Source organism: Triticum urartu, chromosome 5 (assembly GCF_003073215.2).
Source record: "Triticum urartu cultivar G1812 chromosome 5, Tu2.1, whole genome shotgun sequence".
NCBI classification, from domain to species: domain Eukaryota; kingdom Viridiplantae; phylum Streptophyta; class Magnoliopsida; order Poales; family Poaceae; genus Triticum; species Triticum urartu.
Window position 1 is genome coordinate 379,249,575 of NC_053026.1, and position 13,032 is coordinate 379,262,606.

At 43.1% G+C, this 13,032-nt stretch overlaps 1 protein-coding gene across 2 annotated transcripts; it reads left to right on the forward strand.

Moving 5' to 3' along the window:
- The first annotated feature begins 1,490 nt into the window (after positions 1 to 1,490).
- Positions 1,491 to 12,311, forward strand: LOC125509154 (LRR receptor-like serine/threonine-protein kinase IOS1). Of its 2 annotated transcripts, none has more exons than XM_048674058.1 (12): positions 1,491 to 1,644; positions 1,807 to 2,338; positions 6,115 to 6,584; positions 9,017 to 9,155; positions 9,240 to 9,311; positions 9,705 to 9,782; positions 9,934 to 10,094; positions 10,206 to 10,468; positions 10,591 to 10,717; positions 11,131 to 11,199; positions 11,303 to 11,492; positions 11,601 to 12,311. In XM_048674058.1, exons 1-12 carry the CDS (start codon positions 1,572 to 1,574, stop codon positions 11,992 to 11,994), a joined length of 2,568 nt encoding a protein of 855 aa, XP_048530015.1. In that variant the 5' UTR covers positions 1,491 to 1,571; the 3' UTR covers positions 11,995 to 12,311. The 2 variants fall into 2 exon arrangements, with proteins under 2 accessions (XP_048530015.1, XP_048530016.1); XM_048674059.1 differs by having other exon boundaries at positions 1,554 to 1,673; positions 1,759 to 2,338.
- Positions 12,312 to 13,032: the final 721 nt, after the last annotated feature.

A 13,032-nucleotide genomic window follows, 5' to 3' on the forward strand; every position in this document is an offset into this window, starting at 1 on the left:
TGCGGCGGCTGATAAATGATTTTTTAGCCACCATAGAACAGTAGTTCTACGGTATTTTCATTAATTTAGAAAATATTTACAAGTACATAGTATAAAAGGAAACGAATGTCAACTCAACCAATGCCAATTCTAGGAATCATGGGGATTGTATTAGTTAAGTTGTTCTATCCAAAATCTGATCTATATAACACATGTGACCTAGGTCGCTACACTCCGCTTCGGCCCAAGCCTACCGGCGACAGTCCTCGCTCCGCTCGCTCGTTAGAAGTTACCCATTATCTTTATACTTGAATTTGGATCACAACATAAAAGGAAGGCTACATCCGTTTATTTTTGTCTCGCAACAGTGTGTTGGGATTGAATTGGGAGTTTGCTAAGTTATTTAATTCCTGTCCAAATGGAAAAAGACAAAATGAAACCTAAACTTATTTTAAAATAAAATCTGTAACTACCTTACATGTAACTAGTGGGGCCAATTAAAAATATGTTAACTTGTAAAGTTTGGTTGAAATATGAAATGTTCCGACCAGCAAAAAAACCAAATTTTTTTTATTCGCACAAATTGCCATTTTCTACAAACTGAATGTATTTGTATACTCGTCCAACAAAACGTAGGTTTTTGGATTTTTTTTTGAAGGGGTTTTTGGATATTTTTAGGTGAACCTGTCACGAGTTAAATGCTCCATATATGATAGTTTGAGGAGGGGGGGGGGGGGGGGGTTACATGAGCCAAAAAAATAGTAGGACATACATCTTTACATATTGCTAAATCTTAATCAACTGAGACTAGTCGATGCTATATTCATGAGATCTGTACAAAATTTTCTTTTTAATCTTTTCTTTGTTCTTTTATACATTATGTCATTTGATTGAGACTTGGTTAAGTCTGAGACGACTATGATCTAACCACACCCTACTTCTTTTAGCAATCCAAACTGGGCACAACTAACTATTTCTGACCCTGCAAGAAAAACTAATTATTGCTAAAGGCAAACTAAAAGGAATTCCGGGGTAGGCGAAGAGCGCATGACAAACATGAATTCGATCCAAAATAAAAAAAGAAACTTGTTGTAAATTTACCAAACTATATAGGATTGACAATTTTCAATCTGAAAATAGTATTAGAATTTTTCAGTGGTGCCTGCATATTTCTGAAACCAGCATCCAACCCATTTTTGGTCGGAGGACTGTGGCGAGGCACAATGGAATGGCACTATGAGATGTAGGGCTCTGGAGAAGTCAACTAACCTTTCCTCATAATGCCAGCCATTATTAGATTCTTTGAAAATGTTTTTTGCGACGGTTATCATATTTGCAACGAAAGATTCACAAGTAACTTGCAAATGTTACTTTACATATAACAATAGCAGACGAATGAGTGTGTTGCATAGACTAAGCTTGGAACCACTGGTGGGTTTGAATAGTCTACTTTGTGTTATCCATGGCAACTTGCAACGCGTTTGGTATTTGGCACTGTTGAGCTCATCTGAAGTTGGCGCGCAATATATATATATACGTGAGGCATAGCCCAGTTCTCCACTGCCATTGGTGAACTGAGTTGTCTCGTCCCAATGGAGCCGTTGTGGGTTTTCGTTGGTGCATTATTGGCAGCCACAGCAGTTCATGTCGCCGGTCAGCAAGAAGGTTGATTTCTCACCTCAAGTGCATGTGGATCGTATCCATATATACATACAGCACAAAAATGTTTTGTAGATATTTCATTAGGAATCAAAATAGCCGCTTTTGATGGGTATATTCTAACTCTATTCGTCCTGGTTGTGTAAATATGTGTCATGCATCAATCAGGTTTTCTGAGCATCGACTGCGCCCTGGATGCCAAATTCAACGGACGCAGAGACACCTACACAAACATCGCCTACGTCTCCGACGATCCGTACGTTGACGGCGGGAAGAATCATAGGGTAGCCGCCGAGTTCGATGACAGTTCTACAGCCGAGAACCTCCGCACACTCAGGAGCTTCCCGTCTGGCTTACGGAACTGCTATACCCTCCCAACCGAGAGCGGTGGCAAGTACCTGGTCCGGATGGTGTTCTTCCACGGGGAATACGACGGGAAGACCAGTCCGTCGTTCGAGGTACACTTGGGCAGCAACTACTGGGACACGTTCCGGAACAATGACTACTGGTGGTCCGAAGCGGTCTTCGTCGCGTGGGCGAGCTGGGTGCCGTTGTGCCTGGTGAACACCGGCGGCGGCACGCCATTTGTGAACACGGTGGAGCTGAGGCCGCTCTTACCCTCGCTTTACCCCCAGGTCACTGTCAACGAGTCGATATCCGCCTTTGCAAGGAGAAATCTGGGGGCAAACACTAGTTACCGGTACGTTTGAAGTCTTCCAATGCTTTTTTTTATTCTTGCTTTTTGCGTGGTACTATACCGTGGTTTTGGATTACATCGCCGTCCAAGAAATGCAATACAAGCCGACCATAAGCCACAATATCCCCACAAGGTGGCTCCTCAATCATTCCCATCTTTTTTTTAACACGGTACAGACACGGCGCTTATATATACACACACATACACTCATCTCTATGAATATGCACATATACCCTATCTCTATGAGCATCTTTGAAAGATTGAGCCGGCATATCATTTCAAGATTGACGAAGTCACCAAATCACCTCGTAGTCGACAGAAACGTCTCCTAGACGTATCGCCGGAAATGTTAAAAGAAATCCAAAAATAAATGCAAGTATCAAAATTTAAATTCTGATGGACTGGAGATACCATAGGTTGGTTCACAATCTTTCCCATCTCTCACAACCCATCTATCTACTTATTTTACCCAAATAATAAGTGCCATACATGTGGCACGAAACACTCCAACCCTGACGTTTTTTACAACTAAAGTTGACATCCCAAAAGAAAAAAACAAACTCAAAAAATAAACTGAAACTTGCCATCCGACAAGAAAGTTAGCATGCTTGACAACTAAATTGTCATCCTTATGTCATCAAATTTGTCATAAAAAAATGTTTGAAGTTGCCATGTATTCGTGTCACACGTATGACACTTATCAAGGTCTTTATTTCATTTATTATATACTAAAAGCATAACAAATAGAAATATATAGAGATAATCCTCAAAGAAATGTAAAATATACGGCTATTGATTTTGTGGATCTTCATACCTAATAGACCACGACAAACTAGATCATTAGATATTCATAATTATACCAAACTAGATCACACCTGTTAGATTTTCATAATTGTACATCTAAAAGAATAACTGTAACTAAATAGGTCACCTTTGTCGAATCTTCGTAGTTGTACTTAAATAGATCTTTTTTATCAAAAAAGGCTTTCACCCCGCTTTATATATAAAGCACCGATCATCAATCACCCAGTACAAACGCACGCCACCACAACACACATACCCAAGGCAGGATACATAGGCGCTGAGCGTAGCAACACCATCCCTAGCACTACCGCCGCGAAGAGATGAAGCCACATATGACGAACCATGAGCTCCAAGGCGGGGCCTTCAGAAAGGGAACGACACAGGAGCGCCGCCACCGCCCGATCCGAGGATCAGAGTTTCCCCTGGAGCCGAAGGACGGGCAATGAGAGCCGCGACGACGCCTTCAAAAAGGGAACGAGCTTCGTGTCGCCTGTTTGTCCAAAGAAAGGACATGTTTTCACCACGGCCAACACTCACCGCTACCCAACGCCACACCTCGGCAACCACGCCGCCCACACGGCCATAGCCACCTGGCAGCACCAAGCCACATGCTCTGGCCAAGAGCATCGCGCTACCACTACCAGGGCCGCCGCCCCGGCATCCAAGACCTAGACACCGCCTCACCCAAGACCTGCCGCTACCCCAACCAAAGAGATGAGTGGAAAGGTCCCACCTTTCGCACCCCTTGGCGACCCCCAGCGTCGAGACCCAATAGGCAGGCCAGAACTGGCATCCATCAGCCTGTCCTGCAGCCCCGAGCGCGAGACGAGCTTGGTCATGCAGCACCGTGAGGGGGACGAGGTCAGTCCTGCTGCACCGTGCGCGAGACGAGCGAAGTCCTGCCGCACCTTGCGCGAGACGAGCTCGGTCCCGCCGCACCGGGCGCGAGACGAGCGATGGATCGCGGCTCGAGAGGGCCAGCCCCTCGATGGAAGTAGTGCCCGGACGACGAGGAGATGGGGCGAAGGTCGAAATGGTCCGAACGGGGACAAGCCGAAGCCGGAGAAGCCGGCCGCTGCCGCAGTTAGAGTCACCGAGCCACCGTGAAGCCGCCACGACACCGGGAGGCCACCACCAGTGCCGGACCTCCCCGCGCCGCCGCCCACGGCCAGAGCAACGACCATGCCAGGCCGCTGCTCACCCGCGTCACCCGACGAGCTCCAAGCGTCGGAGCCGCCAGACACGCACCACCAATGCCACACGCCGGAGCACCAGCCACCACCACAGAACATGCGCGTCCACGCTCTAGCCAACACCACCGGAAGCCCCACCACCCCACCGGAGCAGCATAGCCACCAGCAGCACCACCACCACCTTAGCAGGGCCGTCAGCCATCCCCGCCGCCACCATCCGCCACCACCAACTAGATCTGGGCAGAGACACCTAGATCCGCCGCCAGAGCAACCCGACTCCCCGGAGCCCCACAAGCCGACGCCAGAGGGAGGGGGAGAGTGGAGCACTCCTACGGGCCACCACGACGTCGGGGATGGGGAGGGAGCCGGAGCAGAGGAAGGCCGCAACCCGACGGCGACGGGCAGGAGGGGGCGCCCTGCGACGCCGGCCACCTGCACGCGGGAGGAGACGCCCTGCCGCCGCCCGCGTCACGCGGCCTTTGGCCGGTGACGCCATCGCCGGCGGCGAGGAAGGAGAAGCCGAGGCGAGGAGCTGGGGCGGCGGTGCTAGGGTTGCCGTCCAGAGTCGCCCGCGGGAGCGACTCGGGGGCATGCGTTTTTCTGGCTCTTCTGTTTTCCCTCTCGTTCTTCTATTCTTCTTTTGGGCTCAGCAATGAACAACAATAGATCTTTTTTGGGGGTACCCAAACAGATCACAACCATTAGATCTTTATAACTGTGCCTAAATACCATTAGATCTTCGTAATTATATGGCTAAACATATCACAATCATTAGATCTTCATGGTTGTACCTAATATAAGTAGATCAGGGAAGTTAGATTTTACAATAATAGCTAAATAGATCATGGTCACTGGATCTCCACAATTGTACTTAAACTTCACAACCATAATATAAGAGCGTTTTTGACACTAGTAGTGTCAAAAACGCTCTTATATTATGAGACGGAGGAAGTAACTTTATATAGATCCAATTTTATTTTATTTTTGCACAGAAGACCATGGGAGTCGTTCCTTCGCAAAACTTTACACGCGAGTACAACACTAGACCATGTTTGTTGCAAAATAGTTTCAGAATTGTTTGACTTCTTTGCTATCTTTTAAATATATTTTTTGAACGTGGGTGCGCCTAGAACCACGTTTCAGTGGATATTTTCGACGGTCCCTCAAAGTAAAATGAAAAAGATATGTAAACTTATTGTGTCTGAGCGCAATAGAATCATATGCAAAAGATGCATTAAGGTTTCCAGAGATAGTCTCAAGAAGAAAACAATTCACTTATGTTTATTTGTAAGGGAAAGCTGTGGATGAACCCAGGCAAACTGCACCCCCTTATCTAGCTTCCCATTTTTTGCATCGCGATCTATATATAGACACATTTCTCTTTTTTATTTCTTCCAAATAAAATAACATATGAACTTCAAACTTTGCAGGACAACAAAACATTATAAGTGCAATGTGGGGAAAAAGGGATTTTTCATGCAACATAAATACTTGAAATATTATTATTTTACTAAAAAAAGACATTTTATATATTTATGCTAGACCAAAAATCCGAATTTTTTTCACACATTGTAGTTCTGAAGTTTCACTGATCTGCAAATTTTGAAGTCCATATATTGTTTCATTTGAAAGAAATAAAAAAGAATTTTATTTTCATGTAGTAAGCTAGTTCGCTATCATAGATCTCAAAGCAGTGTTGAAGGGTAAGCGTAAGGACAATAGCGCGTTGGGCTTAGAAAAACCTTTACTTTTTTTAATGATGGATTGTCATTTTGCATGAAGGTTTCCCGACGATCCATATGACCGCTTCTGGGGATGGAAAGTCAGCTCGTTGTGGGCAAACCTTTCCACCAAAGAGACCATCCAGCAGGAAGACAACTACGCTGTGCCCATCCCTGTTCTTCGGACAGCCGTCGCTCCTGTCAACAATGCCACGGTGCTAAACCTCGGTACATGGGAAACGTACAAAAGTTCATTCGAGTTTAAAATTTTTCTACACTTCTCCGACATCCAAAACACCCAGCTCCGACAGTTCCACATCTACTTGAACGACCATGAGTGGTACAAGAAATACAGCCCCCCGTATCTGATCGCTCATTCTCTGTATTCTATTGGCTGGTACAAGGCTACAGAAGGCACGTACAATATTACTCTTGCAGCCACCAATGCATCTGTGCTGCCTCCGATGATCAACGCATACGAGATCTTCAACCTCATCCCCCACGACACTCCGAGGACGTCCCCCAAAGACTGTGAGATGCCTCCCCTCGTCCCTATATATATATATTTCCATACCACTCATTTATGTCACTGCAGGCTATGATTTTGATTTTGATTTTTTGAGAAATATGATTTTGAATTTCAGTTTCAGAAATATTTCATTCATTACTCAAATCACTAAATTTTAGTGATTTTGTTTTTCATTTCGGCCAAAGGTCCAAAATTTTCTGAAACTGAATTTGACTGAGATCCAATCAAATATTTTGAAAATTCAATAAACATTTACAAATAATTTGAATTTCTGTGTACTACCGAAATTGCTGAAACATTTTGACCGAATGGCAATTATTTTAGAATGTACCAAAATTAATGAAATTTCACTGAAATTGAGAACCATGCTGTAGAAAGAGTTGGTTTACTCCTTGCAAATGCACTTGCTTCGTTCATAAAAAAGATGCTCTCCTCAAAACAGCAACTTAGAATTCATCATGGTCAGGACAGTGTATGATCAGTTGAAACAAGAAGACATTCCAACTTCAATGTATATCTAAGCATGGGGAAATTAATAAAAGTTAAATGCAAATGACTTTGCAACCAGTTACACATAGACTAACTATTATTGAGAAAAATTGCATTCATGCAAGTGAAGCACCAAAGTTAATTGTTAATCTTGCAAAAACGAAAAATGATTAACTCAAGGAGTATGGCTCTTACATCATTTTCTAGTGATTAAAACCACAACGAGCATGAATGGGTTCTAACAGTTTAATTGCTGAACATCATTCGTTGTAATTATTGTCAGTTCTTTTTAACAATTAGAGTGTATTTTGGGCAGCCTGTGCACCGATCGTACCACAAGGGTGGACCACAAGATATTACATACATGAAGTATATATAAGATGGAGATTTAATTCTCATAGTCCACTAAATAAATAAATTCTTGCTACAATATACTCAAAAACTGCATGGTATATACCACAAAAAATATAAAAAATATCAAGCACATTTTCCCTAGAAGGTATCTCTTTTAAGCACATCTTATTGAAATTTTTAGTTGCAAATAACATGAATACCCAGTGTTGCATCGCAAAGATAAATGGGATTTTTGAAGTACATTCATACTCCAATGATGAATGGGTTTAAGTGAAAGAGCAAGTCTAGAGCAAAGTAGAAGTATGTTTTGTAGTGTGTGTGTGCGCGCATAATATATATTGGGCTTAAGCTCAACCATAGATTCTTCGAGATAGTACATTTGACAAAATCCGATGCAGTAAAGAGAAAATTCAATGGCCCACGGTGCTCAATTTGCCACATCTCTTTCATTGGATTGGCTTCATCCAATCGAATGGACTATGCTACAAAAACTACAATATTTATTTATCTATATAATACCGATATAAAAAGGCCGAAAGGAACAGATCCAATTAATCTTGACTATCAATTCATGTCAAACCAAGGACTTAGATTACTCCAATGATGAATGCTCAGCATGTTTAATGCAATTAATGTCGTACCAAATATTAACGTATGTGATAATTACATAATTAACACGTACTATGTGATAATCACAATCAAGCCTAAAAGAAACAAGAAAGAATGAAGAAAAAGAAACAACTACAGCTCGAGAAAGCGTGGATGACCCGCCACTGCTGCGTCCTCTGGATTCGTCCCACCACCGTCCAAGGCTTCGCACCGCCGCGTACCAAGTAACATCTCCAAGAAAAAGCGACGCGGACGAACTTTTGCTTGCATGTGCGGATGTGCGTACACCACTAGGTTCTGTGGTCTTTAGGTAGTGCCATCACGACGAGCCCAGTCCGGCCAGAGCGAAGTTACAACCCGTCATCTGAAGGCGGTGCCTCCCCCCTCCGTGCTGGCAATCTTCGCGCCCACCACACGGGCGAGGGTACCACCCGGATGGCAGCGGCCTACCCACGCACACACAAACGTGTTTGATTAAATGCCGCAAGGATTTTCTCACTGGTAAGTCGATCCTACCTTGTCAGTTCAGGAGGCGGGATGTGTGTGTGGGAAGGGGGGATTAAACTTTTGTTAAGTATCTGCGGTGAGCTTAAATTTCTCAAACCTGCACTTTTCTGATGCATGTAATTTCTCTCGGTTCTGTTTTGAAAAAAGAGGTCGTGACCTCTTTTTTACATACGGCAAGAAAACCACAGTATGAGAGATACCATGGTTTATTAAACTACAGTATTTCTTTCATCCAAACACCTCAAAGTATCTAAAACCATGTTTTTTTTTTAGAAACCACGGTATTCCTCAAAAACTGTAAAATTACTTTGCATCCAAACGCCCCCTAAGTTCCGAGTTTTGTTAATATGTTTTCTGGATATAATTGACTGGCGCATCATGAAACTGCATCTATGCATTCAGTGATCAAAAAGTGTTATTTATGAGGATGATCATTCTTTTTTTCCTGACCACTCCTTTTCTTTCGCGATGGTAGTCGACACAATGATGGCTATCAAACTCGAGTACGGAGTAAAGAAAAACTGGATGGGTGATCCATGCTTTCCTGCCAACTATCGTTGGAGTGGCGTGAACTGTAGCGGCGTAACTGCTAACACAACGCGGATAATATCTCTGTGAGTATTATTTGGATGGTATTTCATCTTGCGTGTGCAAATATGTAGCCTTTGCGTTATGTTCTAATATTAATTGTCATGCAGGGATCTGTCAGACAGTAACTTGACTGGAGTGATATCTGATAACTTCACACTGCTCACAGAACTCCAATATCTGTAAGTATTGGATAATGAGGATAACTGTGATATATACAAATTTGTCATAAATAGATATGATTAGTGGATGGCGGGCAAGTGTATAAAGTGCGTAATACTTGCAGATACTTGCTTTTTTATAGCTATGTTCTACTCCCTCCGTCCCAAAATAAGTGTCGCTGATTTAGTAGTAAATAAGCTACACTTATTTTGGGACGGAGGGAGTACTATCCATAATATCTGACATCTCCATTTGACATGGAACGGGGAGCCCCTTGTATCTGTTTTCTGTAGTTGAGGGAAGAACACCAACAGGATCCACTTGAGAGGACTTCTATTTGGATAGTTTTTGTTGCCATTGTTACAATGCTAAGAACATCGTTCAATGTCTAAACTACATGTCATTTTCTACAGGGATTTATCTGGCAACAGTCTGAATGGACCAGTTCCAAAGTCCCTCTGTAAAAGGAGTGCAGGATCACTCATTTTCAGGTTTGGGTTTTCTTCTTGAGGTTTCGTTTTCTCTGAATGTGCGCTCGGCTGAATATTTAAGGTTGCTTTTTCCACGAAAGTAACTCTGAACTGATTGTGATAAGAAAAAAAAACTCTGAATTGATTGTCTGATGCAATTTCACTATTTCAGGTATCAATCTGATGAAGATATGTGCAAAAAAACAACAATAAGTCCGCCTCCATCAAAAAATAGAACAGCCATAATATCTATTTCAATAGTGGTTCCCATGTTGGTAGTGGCTATACTTGTTCTGGCATGTTTGATCTGGAGGGGAAGGAGAAAGCCCAAAAGTGTGTATGCTCTACTCTTTTAACAACATATGGTTAGGTTGATTGATTATTAACTAATAAGGTTTGCTACATTTAGTGTTTCTGTAATATAACTGACATTTGTGCAACCAGTTTCTACACATGATCCTCCCAGGGAACCAGAACTTCAGAGTGCTCCTGAAAGTAGAAAAAGTAATGGGGATCAGCTGCAAAATACTGAGAACCGCCGATTCACATACAAGGAGCTAGAGAAGTTTACTGATAAATTCCAACGGTGCATTGGTAAAGGAGGTTTTGGACTCGTGTACTACGGCCGTTTAGAAGACAATGCTGAGGTTGCTGTCAAGATGCGTTCTGAATCATCATCACATGGACTTGATGAGTTTTTAGCCGAGGTACTTTAATTCTCCCCTGGTTCAGAAAGTTTTCAGTTTGAAATGTAAGTTTGTTGAGTCACCACAGTGAGTTTACATGCAAATTAAGATATTTTCCCTTTGCACTATGTCTCTTTACATAGGTCAATAGCTTGACAAAGGTGCATCACAGGAACCTAGTTTCTTTGGTTGGTTACTGCTGGGAGAAGGACCATTTAGCACTGGTTTATGAGTACATGTCCCAGGGCAATCTTTGTGATCATCTGAGAGGTTTGTCCATTCGCAAACCTAATGAATTGATAACAAATTTTGCAGTTGTCCTAAAATTTCATAAAAAGTTAGAACTTCAATGGCTATGTATCTTGAATGCTTTTAATGTATTTATCTAAAAATAGTTCGAGGGTGTCTACGTCTCTTCCTTGTGAAGTGCCTGCAACCGTCAGTAACAGCTAGTAATGTTTGCTTATATTGCTTGTTAAAAAAACATTTTGTTTACCATTGGCTGACGAAGTAACAACCTTAATGCATCTAATTCATTCAATATCCGACACAGAAGAGTAGGAAGACTGTGAGACCATAACGGAATTGCAAATGGAGAAATATTGCATAAACATATGAACATTGCCATGTAAAGCTGTTGATACAATTCTGCTCTCTAACTGTGACCATGCCTGTATATGAAGGGAAAAATGGTGCTGGTGAAACCTTAAGTTGGGCGACACGTGTACGAATCGTGCTCGAAGCTGCACAAGGTATGGTTTAGTGGAAAGATATAGTTTTCTTAAGCGTATTTGTTATAGATGGCCTGCTCTTCTTTTTAGTCAAGTTTTGAAGGACTTGCTATGATATGTGTAGGCCTGGATTATCTGCACAAGGGATGTAGCTTGCCAATAATTCACCGGGATGTGAAAACCAACAACATTCTCCTAGGTCATAATCTAAAGGCGAAAATAGCTGATTTTGGACTTTGCAAGACCTATCTTAGTGACATGCAGACCCACATATCAACCAATGCGGCTGGGACAGCAGGTTACATGGACCCCGAGTATGTCTCTTTCTATACTATAAAACTTTCGTGCCTCTTTCTCATATATGGCATTGTTGCTTAATCCAAATTAGGTTTCTAATAGGTGGGTTACCTGCTATGTCTTAGGTACTATCACACTGGCTGGCTCACTGAAAGCAGCGATGTCTATAGCTTCGGTGTTGTTCTACTTGAGGTAGCAACCGGTGAACCTCCGGTACTGCCGGGCCAGGGCCACATCGTTCAACGTGTGAAGCAGAAGATTGCCACTGGCAACATCACCACGGTGGCAGATGCACACCTTGGAGGTGAATATGATGTCAACTCCATGTGGAAACTGGTCGACACCGCAATGGCGTGCACAGCGGATGCTGCTGTCCGAAGGCCAACAATGGCTGCCGTTGTGGCGCAGCTGAAAGAGAGCCTTGCGTTGGAGGAAGGTCGTGAGGACAGTAGCATCAGGGGAAGCATAGTGAGTACTACTTCTGCCCCGATGTCCGCGTTCGGTCCATCAGCAAGATAAATCTGCGACTTTACCCAGATGTGTTTCATCGCATCATTGATGGGTCTCTCTAGTATATTTTTATGGAATTGCAAGGTCTTCATTACCAACTGTTTATTCTGAATTGTTTGTCATGCTAGGGCAAGCTAATATTTATGTTGTGTTGTGCTCTCTGGAATTCGACCATATGTTTGCACGCAATAAGGTCTGCGTGAGCTGTGAGCAGGTATGGAGCTAATTCCGATACATGATTGTAATATAAGAAGAACCTACGGCTTGGTTAGTAGTCTAATCAGTTGGAAATGTGGTGCAGTGTGGTGATGCATTGATTTGCTTCAGTGTTGCTACCTTTGAATTTCACATTGCTTTTGCTTTGATCCGCTGCTTTCGCGAGTAGTATTTTGTCCATTTTGAGTTTTGTGACTACAAATTGTTGCATTTGTATTGGTTGAATTATTGTAGGTTGTCATTCTGTTGACAACACTTGTTTAATATAAAAGGGTCATTTTTATTCATAATGATAAGTATTTTCGAATGAAGGGAGTATAACGCTTACGCACCCACCTAGGAAACAGCCTGTTTTCTTTGGTTCAGACCACTACGAATGAACCTGCACCTAAAATAGTGGAGCAATCCATCTCCACCTTCAACCTAAAACGGAGAATCTATTTCTAGTGGCAACCTTCGAACTAAGTTTTCATTAAATTTGTAGAACGATGAAGAGACACAACGTGTTTAATTATGAGGTCCCGGGAGTATAATGAGGGAATGAAAATGGCAAGAGTTCATCGCTTGCTCACCTTTTTTCCTTTTTTTGCGGGGCCGGAGCAAAGAACCTGGGCACCCCGTGATGGTCTGCTGCCGCGCATCCAGTTTAGGCACCCACCCAGGCAATGCCCTGCTAGCAGCAGACGTCCACGCACCTGATGCATCATCAGAGCTTGGCCCTTTCCCGACGCACGTTGTCTTGCCGCCTACCCCTGCGTTCAAGGTGTTTGACGAAACGACGCTGAACTCGCCGAGCTGGCCGCCGTGTCAAGACCTCGTCCTCGTCAACCG

Excerpts from the sequence above, each read along its gene's own strand:
- LOC125509154 (XM_048674058.1), top strand. The coding sequence starts at position 1,572 with ATGGAGCCGTTGTGGGTTTTCGTTGGTGCATTATTGGCAGCCACAGCA. Across the intron at positions 1,645-1,806 it reads TGTCGCCGGTCAGCAAGAAG|GTTTTCTGAGCATCGACTGC; the intron begins GTTGATTTCTCA and ends TGCATCAATCAG. Across the intron at positions 9,783-9,933 it reads GCAGGATCACTCATTTTCAG|GTATCAATCTGATGAAGATA; the intron begins GTTTGGGTTTTC and ends TCACTATTTCAG.